General features: G+C 41.0%; 1 protein-coding gene across 2 annotated transcripts in view; it reads left to right on the top strand.

Moving 5' to 3' along the window:
- Nucleotides 1–23,946, top strand: part of LOC112566849 — a 68,485-nt gene that overhangs the window by 43,173 nt on the left and 1,366 nt on the right. The window contains exons 3-7 of one of the 2 annotated variants that reach the window (XM_025243248.1): nucleotides 9,051–9,168; nucleotides 13,842–13,958; nucleotides 14,431–14,609; nucleotides 15,266–15,352; nucleotides 22,251–22,380. In XM_025243248.1, coding sequence (XP_025099033.1) covers nucleotides 9,051–9,168; nucleotides 13,842–13,958; nucleotides 14,431–14,609; nucleotides 15,266–15,352; nucleotides 22,251–22,376 — 627 coding nt within the window. In that variant the 3' untranslated portion in view covers nucleotides 22,377–22,380. The remainder of the gene's footprint in view (nucleotides 1–9,050; nucleotides 9,169–13,841; nucleotides 13,959–14,430; nucleotides 14,610–15,265; nucleotides 15,353–22,250; nucleotides 22,381–23,946) is intronic. The other variant, XM_025243256.1, reaches the window with a different exon arrangement.

The following is a 23,946-nucleotide window of genomic DNA, read 5'->3' as shown; positions in this document are numbered from 1 at the left end:
CTTGGTGTCGTTTGCAGACGTGCATTTGCAATCCATCTTCTATTTTTGTATTTATTGGTTTTTATTCCTTTTTATGATCCATGAAGTTAGTATTATTGGGGTATACAGGACGGTTATAATGATGTGTATGACACAAACAAACGACAGTTTAGTCAGACTTAGAAACGAACAAGCAAAAAGAGAACTCTAAGAAATGGCTGAAGTATTATTAACTTTATTTGTTTCACTTTTCTTTATTGACCTTACCTATCCAAAGTTGCGCCTTGTTTGCAAGGGATTATTTCGCTGATAACCTGTTTAATAAACATGACGGATATTTTTTCCCAGAGACAAACTTTCTAAATTGTTAGAGAGACAGCAAGCAGCAATATTTAACAAAAATCCTGACAAAGTTACTTTTTAGACGTATCCACAACGCTTAGGAATCTGTAAACAAAAATGCATTCCTTTGTCTGGTCTTTCTCACCGTGTCTGACTTGCTTTATGTCTCTCTGACCTTCTCTAATTTTTCTCCTCTCTCTCAATTTCCCACTTCCCTTCTTATTAAGGATTCGGGGCTCAGAATTATCTCCTCTCCCAGCCCTCTCCTCCCCTCTGCCTGCCTACCCGATCTGTCATGCACCTCAGACTAGCATTCGCCGCACCGCTTCGTTACTCCACGGCGATGCATCTTCTGAAAGCTACTTTTATCCCCTCGTCTGCAGACTGGAATATCTGTAACTAGCGTCTAATAAACTTTCAGGCACTTAAATTGGAATACAAGACTAGGATGGGAGTTTGCGTGCAGTGGTCACCGGCATTTTCTTGTGCTTCGCTTTGTTTTGCTTCGCTTTGTTTTGCTTCGCTTTGACGTGCTTCGATCTGTTTTTCTTTGCTTTGTTTCGAACACATTTGTTTCATACAACAAACCTCAGCTTTTACCCCATGACTCTTTCTCGCTGAATGCTGACACGAGACACTTGTCGCACGTGTGTAACTCGAAAATCCCTGTAAATCTGTGATTATATCAATGTGATGATCTCTCAAGCCTGAAATATGCGCTTACAAGCTGACTCCAACAGCTCTGGTGATCTGTTAGATGATGATGGCAACATCTCGTCGGCTATAAATGAACAGTTAACGTGATGATGATTATCGGAGGGAGGGCTGTGTTCGCGTGCCATGGATCCGCTACGCCAAACAGATGGGGGCGCGCGCGTGCTTTTGTGGGAGCTCGCACTCCGACAATCGATGTCTACCTACGACACCTTCCACCGCATCAACAGCATCGCGACTATAAACACTGTCAATAAGCGAACGAAAGATGCGGAGCCTGAAGATGAAAGCAAACCTGCGAATGTCAGATTCTTTACCTGGCAAATATCCTGAAACAATTGTGAACGGCCGCAAAAAAATCCAGGAAGGCTTCATGTATAATATTTGTATTCCATTAAAAACGACAGTTCATGACTGATTTCTATTTTTGTGAGTCGTGCAGCCTTTGTTGCCAGTCGAAAGGTTCGCACACATGATGAACATACTTTATTTGTTGTCGTCTCGTCGTTTCTTTATTACACAGTGGAAATAAGACTCACCTGCAGGAAACGTTTCTCTGTATAGAACTGGTCTTTATCATGTCTGCTGATAACAATTCAAAACCTTCTTGTGATCCATGGATATTTGCTTTCTGACTTGCAAATTGTACTTTGATGTATATTATGGACTTTCTATAGTAAATGAGGTAAAATGCCAAACCATTAACGCACATTGTACTGAAAGGTACTTTGAAGAATGTGCTTTGATGTATGCGACCTGCAGTCTGTGTTTACGAAACATCCACATCTTGTGTCAGGTATTCAACAAAACACTTTGATCCACGATTATTTCTGTCTGCACAAGGAAGACGACCTCACCTACATCGATAGAGGCTTGTTCCTCTTTAAAAAAAAAGATGAAATATAGCAGGAATGCTTAATATCGAGAAAATTCAAATATTAGGAAAAAGCAGTGTAGCGGGATACCATGTTGTTGACATTCTTCAAAGTTTATGTTTGCGAAATGCGGTATCGACTAACATTCACAAATCGAAAAAAAAAAAATTCTTCTTGTCCTAAAGGGATCTTACCAAATATGGACGACTAACAATTCAGTTATAGCCAATGGATTTAGTGCAGAAGGTTGTGTGTTAAGGACATCAAACAGAAGCGATGCAGGTCTTAACATGTTTCATCCTCCTGTTGAAAGTTAGGTTAGTTTTAAGTTTGCTCAGCTCTGGAAGTCTTTGAGACCGCGATGAACCTCCAAGGAGAGTGGCATTTGAGACTGAGACTGACAATATCTTGCAGGCACCGTTAACTTGGTGGCGACAAACACTAACAATAAATGAATGGACTCAGGCCAAAAGAAAAAAAAAAGAAACATAATCAAACTGTCGGATCAGACTGACCGATGAGGGTTTCCTGGAACTGTTTGCCAGTCGCTTCCGATCACAGGATCCATTTATCTCCCTTGCCTAATCTAGGAACCGGAGGTAGGCCAGGTTCCATAACACAACGCACCACCGGCTGTTTTCTTCTAACACCAACAACGAAAAAAAAAAAAGCTTTGCGATCGTGATGCTTTCTTGTGCCAACATAATCATGCGAAACAAAATGGTGTAGACATTCCCAGTGTAAATCAAGTATATTTTATTAGAAGTGCATGCCGGGTAAATATGATCGCCCTTGGCGACAGGGTTAGACGGGCTACGAGAACTTTAGGAGGGTGGGCAAGATAACTAAAGGGAGATGGAGAAAACATAGAAGTACCAATAGAGAAAAGGAGTGACGGGTACAGCAGCAAACCAGTAGGACTGGAAGGGAAGAAATAACATGTTCCAGGAAGATGCAGTCACGCGCGTATCACGAGAAAGCACGTGTATTGCGAAAACAAAATCAAAAAAATCAGAAAGGTTAGTCTTCACTGTTGTTAAGGAGTAGCGGGTTGACGAACTTCACTTATCTTCAGTTCAGGTTTCAGTGAGTACAGGGCCAGCATCTTCTCCCTTGCTGCTTTGCATTCCTCCACTTTCTCCGGAGTCAGGTACCCACATCACAGCCGGGTAGACTAAGGGTGTTGGGGGAGTCATGTGCACAGAACCGGGTTACTGTGCTAGCTTCGAACTCGGGTGCCTCTGCTTTAATCACTAAGGTTGTCCTCTCGACCTACGCAGAAAATATGGGTATTGTGAAAAATCTGGTCGATTGCTGTTGAAAAAAAATAGATAGATAAAGAACGAGAACTAATGACTTTATTGATTAAGCCATCGGTCCCGTTACAAGGTGTGATGATCACAATCTTCCATATTTATTATTTATGCAACGCTACCATGCAACTCTATCGTAGTTTCATAAAAATGAAAAATGTGATGTTAAGTATATAGTTCGTATGTATGTAACTCAGGAAGAAGATTAACATAAAGCATGAAAACCGTGTAACATCTTCAAGAGAAGAAGGGGAGAGGGAGGAGAGAGAGATTGTGACACATGTTTGTATCCCTAATTAGTGCATGTCCCTGTGATATGATTGTGCTTACCACTGTAATATCAGTCCTGTGACTGTTTGAACTTCAGTAATTTGGAGGCTCGGGTATATTTGTCTGAGGGGTCAGATGTATGAACTTCCATTTCTAATTTCACAAAGTTTTACCTGCACGCAAAAGGTGCTCAGCCTCTCAGCAAAGACCTACTACTGTGTAAACACGTGGCTGAGGTGTCAGTCGGTTTGAAAAAAAACCTGGAATGCTCCTCGGTAATGTTTACTTGGATCGGACAGAAGATCTGTCTGACACTAGAAGCTCATGTTCACATCTATTTCCTCCGCCATATTGGCTGCAGATACAAAAAAATTCAGTAAATGGACCAAAAGTTTTGAGAAGACAACTGAGCCGATAAGGTGTGGATGTTGAAAGTACGAGTGAACAGATAGCATCTATAAGGTGACTCCAGCTAATGTGTTTTACCAGTTCTTGAGAAATTTTTTATCAGACGTATTTCAAGATTTTGTTTCTAGAACCGAGTATTAGATAACCTAAATTATTTAGTCGTTGGAGTTATGTATCATACATCGTGTTGCCTGTTTGTAGAGTTTTATCTTTGTATATTAACCTAAATGTAAGCTACATGCGAGTCTCCTGATTCAATTTTTTGATTAATGTAAAATGTATAATCCATGTTGCACCCTTTTACCTCGGGTCTAAGCCGCGCCCATCTTTACAGAAAGTGTATGTGCGTGGCTTACTATTCTTGAGAGAGATAGAAGAAGAAAAAAGAGAAAAAAAAAAGAAGAGATGATGCTGCTGCTTCTGATGATGATGATGATGAGGAGGAGGACGATGCCAAAGAATGTTTTTCTGTTACATTTGTGACAGTCAACAATTACAAACAAACACCTAAATATCGGTGACAGCGTGGGAGGAGGTGACTTTTAGAGGAGTTCCTTGTGACTGCGTTTGTGAAAAATTGCTTTCCAGCAGCACACATCTCACTAACCTCCGCCTACTCTGCCATCTTGGAATCACACAAACTTCACGGTGTGAAGAAGGCACACACAAGCAACCAAAAGTAGCTAACGATTTTGCTGTCGGGGGTTCTCGCTGACACGAATAACAGATCACGAGAAATTCCGGACGAGAAGACAAGAGTGGCTGGGATCTTTTTTTACGATGTATTTTTCTTTCGCTCCCATATCTCCTGACTTGTCGATCATCCCAAGCTACTGACTGTATCTTTGCTAGGGGTGGATGGTGGAACGGAAGAAGAAACCTTTCTATAAACATCGGAACGACTTTTTTCTGAAATTTCTATATCTTCGCTGACAAGAACTTCATTCGTACTTGACTTAGCAAGAAAACGGAAGAATGGCGATGGCGGCAAGATTGATGGCCACCTAATGACAGTCGGCCAGTTGCAAAGGTCCTGACCTCCACGCCCCTGCTCATCACCGCCTACCTTGTCGTGTTCATCGCTAGGCACAGCGATGATGTTCTTCCTGATGTGTGTCTACATCGCATCCCTACAGAAACATGACTGAGCGCAGAGATCGATGATGGTGGTTTTTTCAAACTATTTTTGGTCACAAAAGCTGTTTGGACTAGTCATTGTCTTGGGTGGCATTACAGACTGAGAACTAAACTTTTGTCTTTATTGCTAAATTAATTTAACAACTTTAGATTGATTAACTTAGTTGGTCCTTCAGTATAGGCATGCTGGCAAGGGAATAATAATAATAATATTTAACATTTTTTTATGTTCACATAATTTTTATTTTGTTTTTATTTTTGTTGAGCATTTTAAATGTTGTCAGTGAAGAGATGCGGGGATGGGGAAAGCATAAGTCGCATGTGCTTCATGGGCAAGATGACCTGTACAAGTCTCAGACAAAACAACACTCAGGTTGTTTACTTCTTGTTTATTCGCTCAAGGGTGAACAGCTTCATGTTGGCTTGCTGTATTATATCATCGATGTTTTTTTTTTAAATACACTTTACATTTACTTACTTACGAAGGATAGACAACCTCTAGAGACCTCCAGTTTTGTCTGTCATCATGCTGTTCCAGACAGTTTGTGGTCCTTCAGTTCTCTGTCTCTCTACCGACCTTCGAAATACACTAAGTATACAAAATTGATCAGACTTATATTTCCATGCCAGTTATCAGTAAGCCGCTGCTTAAACAACTTCAAAAACAATTTAACATTCCCTCACAGAAAGTAATCCACAGATATCCAAAGCCATATCTGTATAATAAATTAAAAAAACATCAGATGCCCACTTGCATTTGCCCTGTAGAGCATATTTAACAACATCTTACATGCTTTAGGTGGGATTCGATCTGTTGAAATTCAAAAGACCTGAACTCAATAACAAATACATTAAGTATAAATAAACATTGACATTAAGATTACATTTCTCAGTTTGACCATATTTCATTTTATTAGGTGTGCGAGGGCTGGCATTAAAATACAGAGTTGTGCGTCACGATAGAGATATTGAGAAACATAATTATTTGTCTACAAACTTTTTGTGTTCATTGACGCAGTTACAACATACAAAACAGAGATGGAGATCAGGACTGGATCGGAAATCATTCGCCCACTCACACACCCTGAGAAATATGTTTGTGACTAAACCTCTGTCTTCATGCATTGCCACTATTTGATTAATTTTATTTTTTCCCTCACGTGGTAGGTACACTACACTGAGTAACACAATATCATTTACCTGTACAGGTTTTCATAGGTAACATTGTTAAAGCGTAGTATACCTCAGTCAAGGGTTTGTCTACCAGAACTGTGCACCAGGCAGTAGCAGCAGTTTGAGGACAGACTCGAGCATCACCTGTAACCCGGCACGTGTATTGAAGTCTATACCTACGTTGTGACAGGTGTATCAGGGGGAACCGGCGACATGGTGGCACGCCCTCTTCCGGCTTGTTCTTTGACCTTTTCTCCACGAGAGCGACGATCCTGGCTGCACGCATTGTCTTGCCAGAGGTAACCCGTCATCAAACGATGATCGATGTCAACACACCGAGCTTCTCTAAGCCAGGCTTTCCTCCACAAAGGAAAGTTGTTGTCATGCGCAGTCAAAGGACTCTTTTTATTATCGGAAACTGAGTACAAAAAGTATTATTGCCTGTAAACAGACAAATAACATATAGGGTTATAAATAATAGTTTATTTTGCCAATGAAGCCTTAGTCAGCAAAGATATTTCGGGTGAAGCATGTATTAACCAATCATTGAGGCCTGTACATCCGGAAACTGAGCGACCTAATTTATTTGAGTAATTATAGCTCGCGCTTGATTTTTTGAATGAGAGTTATTTTATTATGCTGTATCAGACTTTTATGAACTTTATTAAAAATAGGATTTGCAAAATATCAAACAAAACTCTGAAAGAGGGGAATTAATTAGTTGCCCGGCTTGATATTCAAGGCACTTCACAGATTTTGTGGAGAGAATATAACTATTGTTTGACTAGAGAATGTTAAAACATCCTTAAACAATCGATTTACTTTTCGAACGAAATAATCATCAACAATATAGTTATAAACAAAGACATATCAATCCAGAGCTATAAAATGACTATAAACATAAAAATAAACACGAATATTGCTAAATAATAAGCATCTATAATACTAGGGAATATCCATAGAAAGCAAAAAATAATAAATACGTGTCGTGACACATAAATATTATACATCTACTCGATAAACATTATGGAGATTGGACATAAACATATGCAAACAAAGGGCTACATGATGATACAGTGTGTAAACCACCAGCCAACTCATTTTCTGTTTGTGGGATTCGTCTAAAAAAAAACAAAATGAGCCTGTTGCCTATGCGCTCTTTGTGAATGGCTGAAGGGCGAAGCTTTCATTTTGATTTCGAATGAATATGTCACGTGCAATATGCTTCCCCGCCTCCACCGCCACCACCGCCACCACCGCCACCACCACCACCACCACCACCCCAATTTTCTTCGTCTTTCCCCTCCTTCCGTTCTGTCGATCCATGCCAGAGAGGGAAGGCGTGCATGGCCTGACGGCGACGGGTCGTGTGATCTGACAGCAGCCTCATACGCAGCACCGTGACAACACCTGCATAATCGCACACGTGGGAGTTGCGAGAAACACCTGAGGAGAGAGGGGAAGAAAAGAACCAAGAAAAAAAATGAGGCACGAGCACGCTTTCTCGCACTGCCTGACAGCGCGGCGCACGGTTTGCCCTAGTCACGTGCACACGCACCTCGTGGACAACACGTGCAATGGCGGCGAAAAGGCCATTTGCGCGCCGACAGCTTTCTGGGGACTACTTCGATTAGTTAATCGGTGCCTGTGGCATGAAACGGCGTGTAAATGCAGGTCTTTTCTGGCGGGATTGCAGTTCAGACAGCAAACACAAGCGCGTGAATGCACACACACACACACGTACACACACATACACACACACTTGCACGCACAACGCACACAACCACCCATCCACCCGTCCACGTGTACTCAGGAAGACATATGTAGGTACGGCACTGAGGCGGCGTGAGATGATGTAGAAAAAGGGGAATAAGGAAAGGGGGAAGGGTCAAAGGTTATGTACCACTTTGCTGGCTCCGCATCTCTTGCACTCATCTTGCCGCTATGGGAAACAGGAAGATAAATACTTAAACAGACGTATCATGGGATTAAAAAGGGTTCTTTCCCTTCCCTTAAGTTCTTCCTTTCCTTCTTGAATAAGTTCCCCAAAAAGAAAAAGTTTTTTTTGTTGGTATCTATCAAGCTTCCGTGACAGCTAGATAGCTTCTTTTAATGGTAGACAAAAATTAGCGATGTTATAGGTGATGTGTTGAACTTTAAAAAGTATTAAAGCAAATGAAAAGTACTCAATCATAAAGTCATACCTATGCTTCCATAAAGAGGGTTTTGTAATATGTCCTCTGATAAACCAAATTACTACTCCAACGGTTTTTTGTCTTGATAAAAGATGATTCAAACATCGTCTGAAAAATACCGATTTTCAAGATATATGCTCAATCTTGTGAAGTGTATTAATGCGCCCTTTGAAAACAAGCGGGTCTAAAAACTTAGCCTTTAGGCCCTCCCTGAGTGACTCGAACCTACCCTCGTGCCAGAGGAGGTGATCTATGGCATCGGCTAACTCTCTGATCGAGTAAGCTCGTTAATCTTCATCTTCATTGAACTTTCCTGGCAGATGCACTACAGAGCAGAGACGAAAAAAACTACTCGGGAAGTTGCTTGAAGGAAAGTATGTATTCTGGATTTGGCCATCAGAGGTGGCTGAAAAAGCTGCTTGAAGTTAAGGTTCGGTTCCTCCTTTAACATCGTCATTTGTTTCTTGCATATTTACCATTTGAGTCTTCTATTGCCGCTTTAAGCACGTACACCAATTTATTTCACTAGCGGACGATAAGAAGACACCTTTATTTTCATGTTGATGACTAATATATGTCTGAAGTAGGTTTTAAAATTTTTTCATACTTTAAAACTATTATTATTTCTTTTGCTTTGCTTGCAGAATTTTTACGATTACTCCTGTGGTGGTTACAACGAAAAGACATACCTCTCGTGGTTTAGTACCAGAGTTCGAGAATCTCCAGAAGAAATAATCGAACACTACAGAAAATATGCCATCGGTGAGACAAATCATTGCACTTTATTTTACTTTCTTCTTCGTGTACTGTTGAGACCTGCGTCAACCTTCTTATTAAATTATAAGAAGCTTCTTATCCTAGTTCCTCTCATTTTAACAGGTAGGAGAGAAGGGAGTATCCTGAGAATGTATATTTATGCAACAAAGAAACACGCAAGCGCTATACTTGTGTGTACATGTGATAAACATACGATTGACACCTCATTACATTTGTTTACATGAGATGATCGTATGGTTTACACATGATAAACTTACATTTACATGTGATAAAGTGTGTTTGTGTGTTTTTTGTGATGAGTCTTTGTTTCTATGTAATAAGAAGTTGTTTACTAGGTTTGCTTTAACGTGATAAACATGTTTCCTCTTTTGACAAAGCTCGTTTTTTTTTGTTTTTTTTTTTTTTTGTTGGTTTTTTGCTGCTTTTTACATTTTTTAGTTGTCTGTAGAGAATGGTTTTCTGGGTGTGAGTGTCGTTGAATGACATGTTCAATAAGCTGCAGTCCTTTTGCCAAGAAAAAAACTCAATAGAAACTGCAGCATCAGCTCGTCTCTAGAGAATGGCGAGTGACAGCAAGAATTCAAAAGCATGTAAGACCTCCCAAGGAGTTATGTCATCACCAGCACCGAGTGGAATTTTGGGATTTTTATTTTATGAAACAGTTTCTAAAATTCAGAGTGTTTAAAAGCTCGTAAAACATCGTGAAGGTTGATGAAGATAGGTTAAGATGCTGATCTGAGGATTGTCATTAATAATTTAATTTTGCTTTATTTCTCAGATTCCTCACCGCTCTAGTGCACATGGTTGAACAGTTTTAAATTTTTTTCCTTTATTACATGTTAGCCAATTATAATGAAATGTGATTGTAATGAAAATGAGTAAATTAGTGTTAAGCGACTGTAATAAAAATGTGTCAAAATATTGGTTAACTAACTTAATAAAAATATTTTAGGACGATCTAACTTTGATATAAAAAAATAAGCATCTTTATTCAATAATTTGGCTAATAATCTCTAAATAATCTGTAATGCATAACAATGATACAAACAATTTCTTCATTAAATGTAAGCTTAACACAACTGATTTCTACAGTTTTTTTAAAACAAGAAAATGAAACCATTTAGACACAATTTTTCAATGTACAGTTAGGAATTTTAGGTAAAACGGAGATACAATAAATGATCATAATTAGCGAATTTATGTTTTGTGACAAAGTTGTTTTTTTTTTTTGGTTATAGTAAAACTGGAAATGTTGACGAACCATTCAACTCCATTTGACATTTTTTTTAGCAAAACGGTTGTTGTCTAAATGTATATGAAAAAGAAACATGCTTTACAGAAAAACAAATTGACTAAGTAACTAAATAAGCATGCAGCTGTCAAACTGTCTCACTCACACGTCATTCAGCTGTCCAACCGTCTCACTTACTCCAAGGAAACCGGTTGTCCAGATACAATCGGTCTTTTCTTGTCATTTCTGTCTTTTCTTGTTTCTACTAGATTGCAATACAGTCCGCAATGAAGATTTTATCCAGTTTTGACAGAAATGGAACCGTACTTTTGCCATCAACGGCTGGACTTGTCCTGTACCACGTGTTGTATTCCACTCGGTCGAACCCTATTAATGTGCACATAAAGCACTGCCATACATTTCTTTATTCGTTACCAGAAAGGTGACGCCAGAGTGAAATTTAATTAAATCTTGAGCAGCAGCCCACGTGTCCGCATATCGTGGCAGGATCTGTGGCACACGATGATGTTGAGACAGTAGGCACGAAGCAAATTTGCTGATAAAAACTCCTGACATTCGAGAGAGAGGCTCTGCCACCATGTATGTTCACTGAGATAGAAGCGAAAATACTGCCAGAGTATCTCTATTTTTTTTTGTAGTTGATAATCAAACGTAACGTCAAAGACAAATTTTAATTGTAAATATTTAGACAAGCAGGCACCATTCTTTTTTTCTCCACATCATGCAATGAATACATTTGTCTGCTTCCCTGTTTGTCCCTCGCATACTCAGTATGCGCACCTTTCCCGCCGTTCGCTTACTTGCCTGCGTGCAAATCTGTCCAGCTCTGACCAGGAGAAAAAGGACGAGTTCCTTCTTTGCCAAAGGCCCTGGCACATCTGACAGGAGATAAAGAGGTTTGCTGGGTGATGCTTCGTGATGTCAATTATGTGTCCGGTTTTCGTCGCGAAATCCAATTGCGCACAAAGCAAAGCATTGTGGGTAGGAAACGCCCAGACAGACGGCAGAGGTTCCGCGAAGATAGAAGAGAGAAGAGGGCGGCAGCGAGAAGTACGTGAAAGAGCCTCTGTGTGGCTGTAATGGAGGTGGCTAAGTGTTCTCCCTTGGACACCATCAGATAGAGGCTGCTTTTGCTTGCGGGTCATTGCTACAATGATTCTTGCCGACTGCTGGGCTTTGGCCATGAATTAAACCATCCGAGTAACACGACTGGGTCTCGAAGAGCGCCTGAATGAAGAAGTGCAGAAGAATGAGAAGTAGTCGGGCGTTGGTTAGGTGGAAGTGGTCTGCTTTGTCGTGCGATAAACTGAAATGTCTTGGTAAGCAAGCAAGACGAGAAGCTTTTTTATTTGAAGCCTTTTTTAAACGAGTTCTTATCATTTCTACGAGTACCTTCACAATTTTTCCTAACTCGTTCCTGCCTGCCAAAATTTACTGTCAGGCAGCCATGTCCTTGTGGCTTCTGAAAGCTGAGGCATATGGCTTGCAATAAAATGTTTGCTCCTGAAATCTCAGAACGATTAGGAATTTTATAGAAAGGTGCAAATGGGCTTAATTTAAAATTTATTTCGCGTTTGTTTCCTTTTTGTCGCTGTTCTCGGGATGTTCCAGCAGTTTATTTTCTGTGAATCATTGTCTCAACAGCTAAAAGGTGGACAGACAAGGCACAGAACATAAAATTGAAAAAGCAGATTATAGAGATGAAACTGTCAAGCGTTATATTAAAGTGATTTATCATTTGCTTGACGCACGTGATGTGTATTATGGAATGCAATGCTGCAACGTGCAGAAAAATATCTGAAGCGTGAAATCAACTAAAAAACAACGAAAGCAGAGATCGATGGGATATAAAGGGACTGGGTGGATAGATTGCAGGACGTGAGACAGAAGCAGTGAAAAAATAAATATATAAAAAATAGACATCCTGTGGAGAACACATTTTACTCTGACGATAAACTCTCTGCAGAACAGAACAACTTTCACTATTTGACGAACACCTGACACCCTGTGGATAACATCAGTATGTGGAGAAAGCCTTGCACTCTATGAACACCATCTTGCACTGTAAACAAACCTTTACATGTTGTCCTGAACACTTCTGGAGCACATGAAAACTGAAGAACCCTGCTTGCACATAAGGCGAGTTTGTCTATTCATGCAGACCATCTATTCTTCATGGCGACATGCCTTTGGTTTTTCAATGAGGAGGGAAAAGCATATGATGAAAAACGATTGCAAACCAAAATATAAAGTGGATCCTTATAGCCTATGTGCGTTTAGTTCAAAGTACGACACCACTACGCAAGGCCTTCTGGGAAAATGTTTTTATTTTCTGATAAGCCGAGGCCACTTTCATCCTGTTGGTCCTTACAGTGCTTATAACTTCTCGGCGCTGGCCCGCCAAGACTGTACAATGACCACGAGTAACTTTATTCGCTCTTGGGAAATTGTCTTGGTCTCTAGACATCCTCCGCCTCTAGGACATTCTGGAGTGCACTTGCACTGGGCAGTTGATGGTGGGAGCTTGGTGGCTGTTTTGGATGGAAAAAAGATGGGAGGGAGAAGGAGAAGGCCCGAGGAGTTGGACAAGCGCAAATTGGTGATGTGAAAAACATTACACGCTCTCGCAGTCCGTTATGAGTGGAGGCAAGCGTCGCTTCACTTGGCGGGTGACGAGATACAGGGACGAGAGCCCCATGGTGGGGAGACTAGTGAACACCTAATGAAGCCGGTCAGTAGTTTTCCCATCCACTTCCAGTCTAAACCACTCCAACTGCTGCATCTTCGTCTTTATTACGACAGCCACAAACAAGACTCGACTCAAAAAACGTGCAAATAACGGAAGAGACCATCTTGCCCTCTCATTCCTTGCATGTAGTCATCCAAAAAGACCGGTTCTCGACAACGGTTACAGTATTTCCTGACTTTAAAACCAATTTTCATTCATAATTACTTTATTTCTGTGTTATTTAGATAGGGAGAAAAATATTTAGAAATAGAAAGGGAGAGATCACAAGTCCTGGGAGTTTTTAAAAATATAAATTTTCGCTATAAACAGTTTTTTTGTCAAAGTGAAATAATAAAACATTTAAAAATCTTTAATTAATAAGAAGCTGTCAAGGCCTGTGTTAGTAACTTTAGAAAATTATATATGTTTTTGTTAGGATTAAATATAGATATTGTAGATATTATGCGATTTAAATCTGTAATATTTTTTAATTAAGTGGAAACTTAGTTCGTCATCCTGGTTTGACTTGAATGTAAAATGTTATAGATTGTCTTTTAATACATGTTTGAGAGTGTTTTTCTTGATCTTTTATGGGTGATGTTTTTTGATTTTTTGTTTTTTGTTTTTGCAATAACTCGCATGAATGTCGCGAAATCTTAAACATGACTTTCTTTTCAGACCGCCTGTCCAGTTCCTATGATTCACAGGACAGTACTTATTTGAGCAAGGCTCGGACACTTTTCCGGTCTTGCCTCTTCCGTCCGACGGTGGTGGACGAGCAAACGCGAGCCATTGGTGAGTTTGTTGCCCGGCTCTTTGTGATTGGCTGCTCTGCACCAAGGCCGACAGTCCAGGAAGGTTTTAGCTCTATGATCGGTCCACGAAAAACTTTTATTCTTTGTTTCGAGTACATTACCTTAAAATATTTCACTACAAAGCTTCCATTGCGTGAAAACTTAAGTTTTATGATTGTGAATATATATTCTGATAATCGTTCATATACATACGTCAAACGTATTAACCAAAAATTAAAAAAAAAACTATTTTAAAACATGTAAGAAAATCCGCCAGGAGTTCTTGGCTTTAATCCATGAGCTTATTTTAGAACTGATCCTCATCTCCATTTCTGCATCTGATCACCGAAGCGGAAGATGCAAAAAATAATAATAAATACAAATACAAAATGAGGAATATGCCGTGCATACGGAATCATCTCAGAACTAGTTGATCATTAAGCCGGCCCTGCACTTATATTGACGTCTCACAGGCTGGCAAACTTTTTACTCTCCAGTGGCTGAAGTGATTGACGCGCTCGGCGGACTCTCGGCCCCAGAGAGAGACGGAGTGAGTAATTTTGACATCACCCCACTAGTGGCCAACGTGACCAGACTTTATGGGGCGAGTCCTTTTTTCAGGGTCGTCGTCCATGGCCCCAACAAGATTTCAGTAAGTCGACCGCATACGGTCGTTGTCTTGTCCCTCTCCTCCCCCAACTTCCTTCCCCTCCGTGTATTTTGATTAACCCTCTGAATAGCGGTAAGGATAGCGAGTAGGATGTTGATTAATTGCAATTGAATTATTTCTTTGAGCAGTAGAGAGCCACCATCGTCTACCTTTTCTTACTTTAATGTTCCGACGTTCCGTCTCACATATTCTCACATAGAGATTCGCTTCTGAGAAGCTGCACACTCATTGACATGGGCAGACATGTCCTTACTTTTTTCCTGAGTTCTTCAACATGAAGGATCACAACACACCCGGGTGGGAACCGAAATAGCCTTAACGATTGCAGATGAGAGGTGGCTTGGTCGTTGCCGAATTGATTATGTTTGGTGGGTGGGCTGCATTCTTTTATCAACTACACGTCTACAGAGTATTTCATCAAACCTGAAAATGTTCACCTCCCACATCCTGATACTTTTGATATTTTTCTGTACGGTGTGTTATAGTCGTTTTGTTTTCATCATAAAACTGTTTAAAACTTTAGCATTGCTTTGGTGGTATATGTAATTTTTTCAAGATGTTGATATTGATTACAAAAAGTAATTTATGTTGTCTTTTTTTAGGATAATCTCTAAATTGCTTTAAACTATTTTCCTCAGATTGTTTCCAGATTTTCTGAGTACCGGAATCCGTTACAGTCATCAAACACCGTGCTGTCGAGATCTGTAGACAGTCAACCAGGCCAGGTAATGAACATTACAGACACGATGGTGGTTTTGCTGTCTATAAAATTCCAGTATTACCTGTCTCTAGACTTATAGACTGAGCTTACCCTTACAAAACAATCCTCCATCATCCCCCTGCCTGAAGAAAACTCTTTTGGTCTCTCAAAACACGTTTCGCATCGCTCACTTTTATTTTCTGAGCTTTCCAGTTTCTTTGCCGACTAAGTGGGTAGTAATTTCTCCACGGTAATGATAATTGATGCGTAATTGCATACCTTTGTGTTTGTTGTCCTGGACATTTTGAAGTCGCAAGATCGTATCGATGTGACCAATGGGGGTGTAATGACTGTAGATGATCATTACGGGGTGCGGCTGTGTTTGGTCTGTGTGTAAATTGTGCTCAGTCATGATTCACTTCACACGACTTGTTTCAATTCTTCCTACATCAACAACACGATTCAATGAGTTTAGATGCCTCTCAGTTTTTCTACAACCACCGTGGTTGCTTAGTGGAATACTTTTCGTTGGATCCTTTCTGAAGTAGTGGCTGTTGAGACGAGCACCATTAATTGTCTTCAGAAGCCCAGGACAAAAAGTCCAACTGACTGTGCTTTGGGGATATGATGTTGACAATTCCCCGCTAATGATAAACACTGACACGATACAAATGAACAATTCTCTGGAGACAAACCTACAATCGTAATATGTTACAGGGCTGTTAGGAGCCGCCGCTTGTACCGGCAACACAAAAAATTCCGATGTTCAGGACCATTTCACATGAAATCTGTTGTTTTTTACAGCCTCAGTGGGACTGAGAAATGTTCAGAAAAAAGTTTTGTGCATTTTAAATCTTCTGCCGGTCTTAGAGCTGCTTAATGTCTCCTTTGATGATTCACACCGTTCGTGTTCATCTACCTCCCATCAGATCCTCGCAAGTTTACTGCGATCTGAAAAAAAAAATTTGTTTAGTGAGAAGGCTGAAAGACAATGTCACCAGTGTCTACACCAGTGAGATGTCAACGGCACCAGTGAGGCTTTGTATTCCTTTATTGCATCAGTTCTTTCTTTAAGGGTGTAAATAAGAAATGAGGTGTGAGCAGCGTCTGTGGGTAAGTGTCCCCGCTGCTTCGCCGAGTTCTGAGATCATCTGGCACAAAAAAGGAAGTCAGACCCATTAGGACAAATACGTCGCCAAAGCAACAAAGACACGTTCTTCTTCTCCTCCTCCCCATCACAACACCCCCCTCCAATCCCTGTGGTGTCAGCTCTAACTTCAGTGATGCTGCTTCTACTTCATCAAATGTTGCTGCTGCAGCTGTTAGTCCCTTCTTTGTTCAGGCCATTCGCATGGCGGAGTGCAAAAATGAGAAGGAAGGAAAAAATAACAGAAAGATTGACACCTGTCAAGCGTGTTAATAGAAATAGTCTCCTCCCACCTAGCTCCTTTGTCCTTTGCTGATTTTGCAAAGTAATCCACCTTCAATGCTGCGCAGTACTTCGAGAGGTCGACTTCCTGCTTCGGCATCCAGGTGACAGGAAAGTCTGTTATTTTGCCCTCCAGCAAGCAGCTTTCAATAAATCCTGAAAGTCATGTGGGATTTGGTAAAGTAGACAGGGGTAGGAATAATCTTTTTGCGACATATTACTGATGATTAAGAGTACATGTCTTGAAAAGATCATTTACGGACGCTGTGAAAACGAAGCACTTGCAATGCCAATGTCAGTGTCAAGCTAGAAAAATAGGAAAGTAGAGAGGACAGAGAGGGTCTGGAGCATAAGAAATCTGCTCAGAGCCTAAGAAGGTTCAAGTGGATATCTGCAGCCAATGTTCCATGACAGAGAGCCAAGACAAGTCTGGAGCGATTGGCCTCTGTGCTTCTCACCCAGTCCAGCCACATCTCCTGGTCATCTTGTTCCGAAAATATGGATGGTGTGTGGAATGCTCAAAGCAAGCAAATGATAAATTTAATTCACTGATTTCTTTTCTAGTATTTAATCGAGAATTTTTCGAAATCCTTTTCAAAGTTGACTCGCCTTGGCCGAAAACTTGATTTTGACGAGTTTTGAAGACCTAATGGATGTTTAAGACGAGGTCAGACTTTGTCAGACTCTGTCACTGATGTAGATGTTGTAAGCTAAGGGAAGCAAATTGTGTAACATATTGCTTTCTGTTGTACATTGGCTGTGTGTGCTGCCATACTCGCACACTGAGCTCTCTGTAGTATGATTGACAACATCAGGTTGATCCTCTGGCTCGCAATCGACTTTCGCATCTGCTGTCGCGCCCTCCTAAAGGTCAGGTCCTACCTGTGAGACAAATCAAAGTGTTGCTATTAATAGACTATTCTGACATTGTCGCCATTGTTTTGCATTTCTCAAAGAGCTACCATAGTCGCTAGCGCTTTCATCGAAGGAAAGAAAAGAAGAATAAATTGCCTGAGCTAGGAAAAGTTTTTCACTTTCGCTACCTGCGTCAGTGACGGATAGTGATGGGACTTTTTATATTGTGAAATGGTAACTCTTTTTTTTTTAGTTCTTCGGAGAATTTTCATATTGTGAAATGTCGACTGTTTTTGAATAAGAGTAAAAGATGTCTACGTATGACTTTCTCCTCATTCTCCTATTTAACAACGACTTTCATCCCTGTCATGTCCTTTTTGTCCTTTGTCCATCAAACTCAATATTATGATGATGATGATGATTATGATAATAATAATAAACTGCCGAAAGCAAGGATGGGATTGGAGAAAGGGATGGGTAAGGCAGTAAAGGGAAATAAAAACTGAGACAGGGAGACCACCAGGTGTTGGAGGTTTTCACGACAGAGGTAGATGTTTACAACTTCGAATGTGGTCACTGTGCAGTCATAAACAAACACAAACATACACGTAAACCTACATGTATGGGAAGCCTGGAACAAAAAAATTTAGAGCGGTGCAGAGACAGAAAAAAATGCAAGATGAGATAGGATCAGTTCGAAAGGCTTTGAACCCTGGCGTCCCCAGTTCTTAGCATGATCACCTGCCACCACACAACGCCCTGTCTACATGCTTACACGCAGTTATCCCTAATATTCTGTATTAGCCATCTGCTGTCGATGGAAGAGATTCAAGCTTCTCTCCGCTCGTTTGTTCTTGCAGTACTCGATTACTGCCATTCACTTGTCTGCGAGAGTACACGATCTGTGGTTGATACGCGACAGGACGGCAGACACGGACTTTGTCCGATCCAAATGATCAAAGCTCGGGGAAAAAATAATACAACCAAATGTTAGACAACTTTATCAGTCGCTCTTTTTCGTTTGAGAATGTCAGGCAGTTTTAGAGCGATCCTCAATCATGTCTGACGGTTCTCTACAGCCTCCTCGTGCCGTGTGTTCCCGCGGACCAAAATTAATAGAATCTTGATGAGGTCCACGCGCGCGCACAATAACAATTCATTGAGGTTTAGTTTTTTCTATTATTGTAACCATATAATCATCAACCTTAGATACATTAAAATAAAATTGTGAATAAAATGCACATCAAAGATATACAGCTACATATTAAAATATAAACTAGTTGACGACGAGGACGACGACGACGAGCTTCGGTCCTTGGAGACTTCGTGTTCAGACATCGTGTGGGCAGTGACGTCATGCTTGTACTGAAGGCGGCGACCGCGTTATTTCGGACACTCCTGGGTAGTCTGACCCCCAATTCTCGATGTGAGTGACGTCTCTTTGATATGGTGACCCTCAGAAAATTAAATGTCGCGGAGTAAGGCCGACAGAAGAAAAAGTCAGAATTCTTTTATGTTTCTTTCATCACAGGATTTCCTGAATGTCATACCGGCCTTTACTGTGAAGACAAGACTAGACTGACCAAGACTGATTTCTTTTTTTTCGAGAGGATGGCAAGGAACGCAGCAGATAAAGTGTTGTTAGGGCGTTTCTTTTAAATGAGATGAATTTTTTTTTTTCAATTTTCCAAGAGGTCGTTTTTCTCAAGAGTGCTAAATGTGTTCGTATCCAATCAAAGATGGTCATAATTTGTATGTGTACTTTTGTTGTTTACTGTTGGAAGCGAATATTCAACAAACAGATAATATTTCATGTCTCCTCTAAGAAGTATTGTAAAATACGTCTTTAAATAAGAAGAGAGAGTGCATGAGTGTATGAGAGACTCAAAAGTAGTTTCGAAAACAACAGTTATAAAGATCACGACCCGCGAGAGATTTACAAAAATCAGAGAAGCAACATCCTAAATTCGAGTACAACATCCAAAAATTCTCTATGAAGCAAATCGTCTCTCAAACCGGCAAAAACTGACGATGGTCACCACGGTGAAGCGACAGCTGTCTCTTAAAACTGCAATAGCAAGCTGACAGAAAACTGTTCACATCCACGACAAGCCGGCCTCGACAGAAAGTGCAACAATTTCAATCAAAAGACAGAAGCAGATCTCCGTTAGCCACCAGAGGTCCGACATGATGGATGGCGTCTGGAGATGCACTGACACGGTTGCTGAAACTCCCTCGTCGAGCGAGGCCAGTCGTGACATCCGGTGATGGAGCTCGCGAGAAAATGAAAATATTGATAGCAGATTCCGTTGGTCGTCAGCTTTGGAGCATCACCTGTGTTTTTCAGGACTTGAGAAGGAAAAACTAGACTTTACGAGGACATTATCCGCACTGTTGAAATGCGGAGAAAAATTACACAAAGCGGCATCATTGTATTTGTCAACAAATAATTTTCTATGAAGTGCATAAAGCACAAAAATATCAAAGGAATTAATCAGTTTGTGAATGAATATTATTCATTAATGCAAACATTCATTAAAAAAATCTGTCCTTGTAATACATGCATTAACGAAAAAAAAATCTTTATTGAAACCAATACAAAATGTTTGTTCATTAATGAAGAGTAGAGCAAGAGTGCACACTGCAGAGCGAAGTGCATTTTAAAATCTTTTGGTTGAAACCCATTCGAGACCCATGCCAGACCCACCCAGGTGCTAGTGATGCGTCGGTAGCACCGGCATCAAAGGTGGCGCTGCTTGACGCGGTTCTCAGGCGCTGGGCGCGGAACGACGTCCAAGACAAAAACCCAGGAAACCCCAGCTGCACGAATCGGGGCAAAAATCTATTCTCCCCTCCAATCCATCTCGCCTTTCTCCGGTTTCCAGATTTCTTCCTCCCCTCAGCTCCGTTGATCCTAACTATAGGGTGCCGGTATTTCCTAAAGTGAATGTCTCGGGCCCAGAAAGGACGGGTCAATGATTGCAGTGCCGGCATTATGGCCACAATTGCTGCTTCAGTGTGGGACCAGGCGGCGTGTGAAAAGAAGCGGAGCTTCGCCGAGAGTCGCCACCAGCAGTTCTCAATGGTGGGGAAGCGACCCTGCGTCGCACGGGTCTTGGTTCCGTCACTCTTGAAACTGTTTTTAAAAGGAGGAATCTTATTTTGCTCATCGATCAGCTGGCGGAGGGTCGCGGACGTGGGCGCGTCGAGTCCTTTCCCGAGCATCCGACGAGTCGTCTCGTCACACTGCGGTCGCTCCGCCCGTGCACGCACAGGCTCGAACACAAACATATATATATACTCACCCACACACAAACATATACAGATACACGTTATATTGTGTTTATGTTGCAGGGGAAAGGGTGGATGGAGGGAGTTAAAGCATTGGCGTTCAATTTTTTTTTTTGGATGTGGGGTGGCGCACAAGTTCCATAACTCTGTCGCACCAGCACACCTGTCGGAAAAGGGTACCTAGCTCTATAGAAAGTTTGGAAAGGTAGGGTTGATGGGAGAGGAGATGGGCACCTCTCATATAAAGATGGCTTTCAGAAAAGTGAGGTTTCTAACGTCTTACTCCCCAGTATTTACAAACGACCTTCAACCTTTTACCGATTGATGTGATTTTTTTTCTTTAGACTTATTTACAAAATTTTTTTGTTAATGCATGCAATTCAAGATCATTAACAAATCGGAGCAATCTAGAATGAGCCTGTCACGAACATGTGCCCCTCAACACTCACGCAATATCGCCTGACATTTTCACGTTCATTCATTCCTGAACAAAGAAACATTTATCTGTCTCGTGCAGTCCCTGTCTATTTTTAATTATTATAGGAATGCCACAGCACTCGCTGCTTAAAAAAACTCACATTCATTTCATCAAAGAGTTTCTCATTATACTTACATGACACTTCCGATAATTTCAACGGGAAATTTTCACAGCTCTGTACCAATATAAGTTTTTTTTTCCATACATGGGGCTGTAGTTAAGAAGCGAGGGTAAGTTGATGCTCCGGGGCAACATTGGGACAACAGGGACAAGCGTCTCATGTCAGGAGTCATAGAGCGGTGTCCATTTAAGCTTAACCACTGCTTCTATCAGTAATACATAAAAGGAGTTTAAAAGAGTTCTACACAAACAATGATAAAAGTCCGAACTGTGTGAATCCAGGGACAAGAAAGTGGTCACCGCACCTTCTCCGGAAAAAACCATCCTTCACTTGCCGCACGTTGTGTCTTGGCACCTGTCGTGTCTCGATGGGAAGTGAAGCCAGTGACGGTTAATTATACTATCCCACTATCCCCCTTCTAGAATATTCTAAACTATTTCTGAAAGGGCTGATTACTAATGCTCTCGCTGTAACTTGTTCAACACGTGTGGCTCATCCTGTCCACCCTGCACTGACTCCCACCCACTTGCCTGCCACATCACCATCCCTGACAGCCTGCAACCATCCACATTCATTGTCAGTTGAAATATCTTGGTCTTTATGGGCACAGACATTTCCCGCATGCACAAACCACTCACAAATCTGCTCATCTTTTTCTGTCTGTCCATTTATCTATATTTACTTTGAGTTAAACATGAAGCACTTGTTGTTGGCTAATGACAGGAGTTTTTTTTTTTGAATTCTTGCAGGAGACAAAATCCAGCCGGCGCTCTCTAGAACAACTGCTGTTATCACTGTTAGCTCGCACCAACTACACAGGCCTCTCCGTCCCGGGTGTCGTGCAAGACTTTCCTTCGTCTGGAATCCAATATTAAGCGGGTAAGAGATAAAAACATGCTGAAGGATGAGTAAAGCTTGTTGTTAGCATTGAATGCGGACTTTAAAATTTTAGTGCAGTTTTTAGTGCAACTGATGTTATGTCCAAACTATATCTCCAAAGAGGCCAGAAATGGAAGTAAAATCATTATTTTTAGTTCTGTATGAAAGAAAATATCACACAACGAGTGCGAATTCAATAATATTCCTTTGAAATTAAAGTAAGGAAAAGGTTAGTCTTTTTCAAATTATTATTTAGAAACATTTCCGAAAAAAACTACTTATAACACTTATATCACTATCTTCTTTTACTTCTCTCCGTCAGTCTGTTCCGTGCTCCACAAGTTTGTCTTTCCTTACCAGCCTGCCTCATATATATTTTTCCTTTGTCTATGCGGTGGTTTGTCCGTCCTTCTCTTTGTCTTTGTGTGGATAAATGTGTGAGAGTACGAGATCTTTAATGTCAGTGACTCATATAGTCATTTTGACATGGGGGGATACATACATAATGGTAACACAATGCGGCATAGAAGGAAAATAATTACAACATCATCTGTACTAACTGTTCGGACACTGTCCTCCACATGAAATTTAGTAGAATTCATGTTTATCTATATACTGCAATACACTTTCCTCTAATAGGTGAATGCCATCTTTTATATCTAACGAATTGTAAAGAGGGCGCCTTCTGCGCTACATGTCTACATAGCATGATATGATTGGTATCAAGATAACATCTTTGTCAGAGTTCATTAATTCTTTATCAATTTTCAGTGTAACTATATTGGTTGAATCAAATCTTGCTTCCTTTATATATTGTGACCACAGCTTTTTTACCATAAGAAGAACCCCACCTGACCATCGGCCCTGCTTAAACAATTCTTGCAGGGCATAAATCTAATGTATTCTGCAGGATGTTAAGAGTATCTCCATGTGCGTCCCTGTTAAACAAATAAAGTCAAATGACATGATAATCTACCAACAAGTTATCTCCTACGTTATAATTAGCAAAAGTCAAACGCCTTGCCTGACGGCCAGTTTTTCCTATTTCCACTTGGGTTGTGATCTTGTTGCACTATCTGAGGTGTTCTTGTCACTTATACATGTATAACTGTCCAGAGAGCCTTGCTTCTTTCCCTTTCGCTTGCTCCTCCGTTCTTATTCTTGCGCGTTTGGGTGTACGTGTACTGTCACTCTCATCAGCTGTTGTGTCCTTTGACCTCTTCAGCGTGTCCGGCCGCCGTGCTCCTTGTCTTTACCCGGCTAGTCAGCACGGGTACCCGTGCGTGGTTCTGGGTCACGACTAGCCGAGGACACCGATGCCGGGTGGACGATACTGCACATTTCTGTCAGGTGGACACCGCTGCTGACATCGGCTGTCTGGCTGTTGTTGGCTTCTGTTATACTGGTGTATGGATGTGTGTCCTTCCCCTTTGTATTGTCGCCGAGATGTATTGTAATACTGGATTCAGAAGGGTATTTAGTAGCAAGATAGCAGTCGGAATCATCTGTAGGTTGTTGCTAATGTTGCCTAAGGCGTGTATTATTGTGGTTGGTGTGTACTGAATT

The sequence above is a fragment of the Pomacea canaliculata genome, linkage group LG1, assembly GCF_003073045.1.
Source record: "Pomacea canaliculata isolate SZHN2017 linkage group LG1, ASM307304v1, whole genome shotgun sequence".
Lineage (NCBI taxonomy): Eukaryota > Metazoa > Mollusca > Gastropoda > Architaenioglossa > Ampullariidae > Pomacea > Pomacea canaliculata.
The sequence above is the reverse complement of the archived record's forward strand: the minus strand, read 5'-3'. Positions and strand labels throughout refer to the sequence as shown.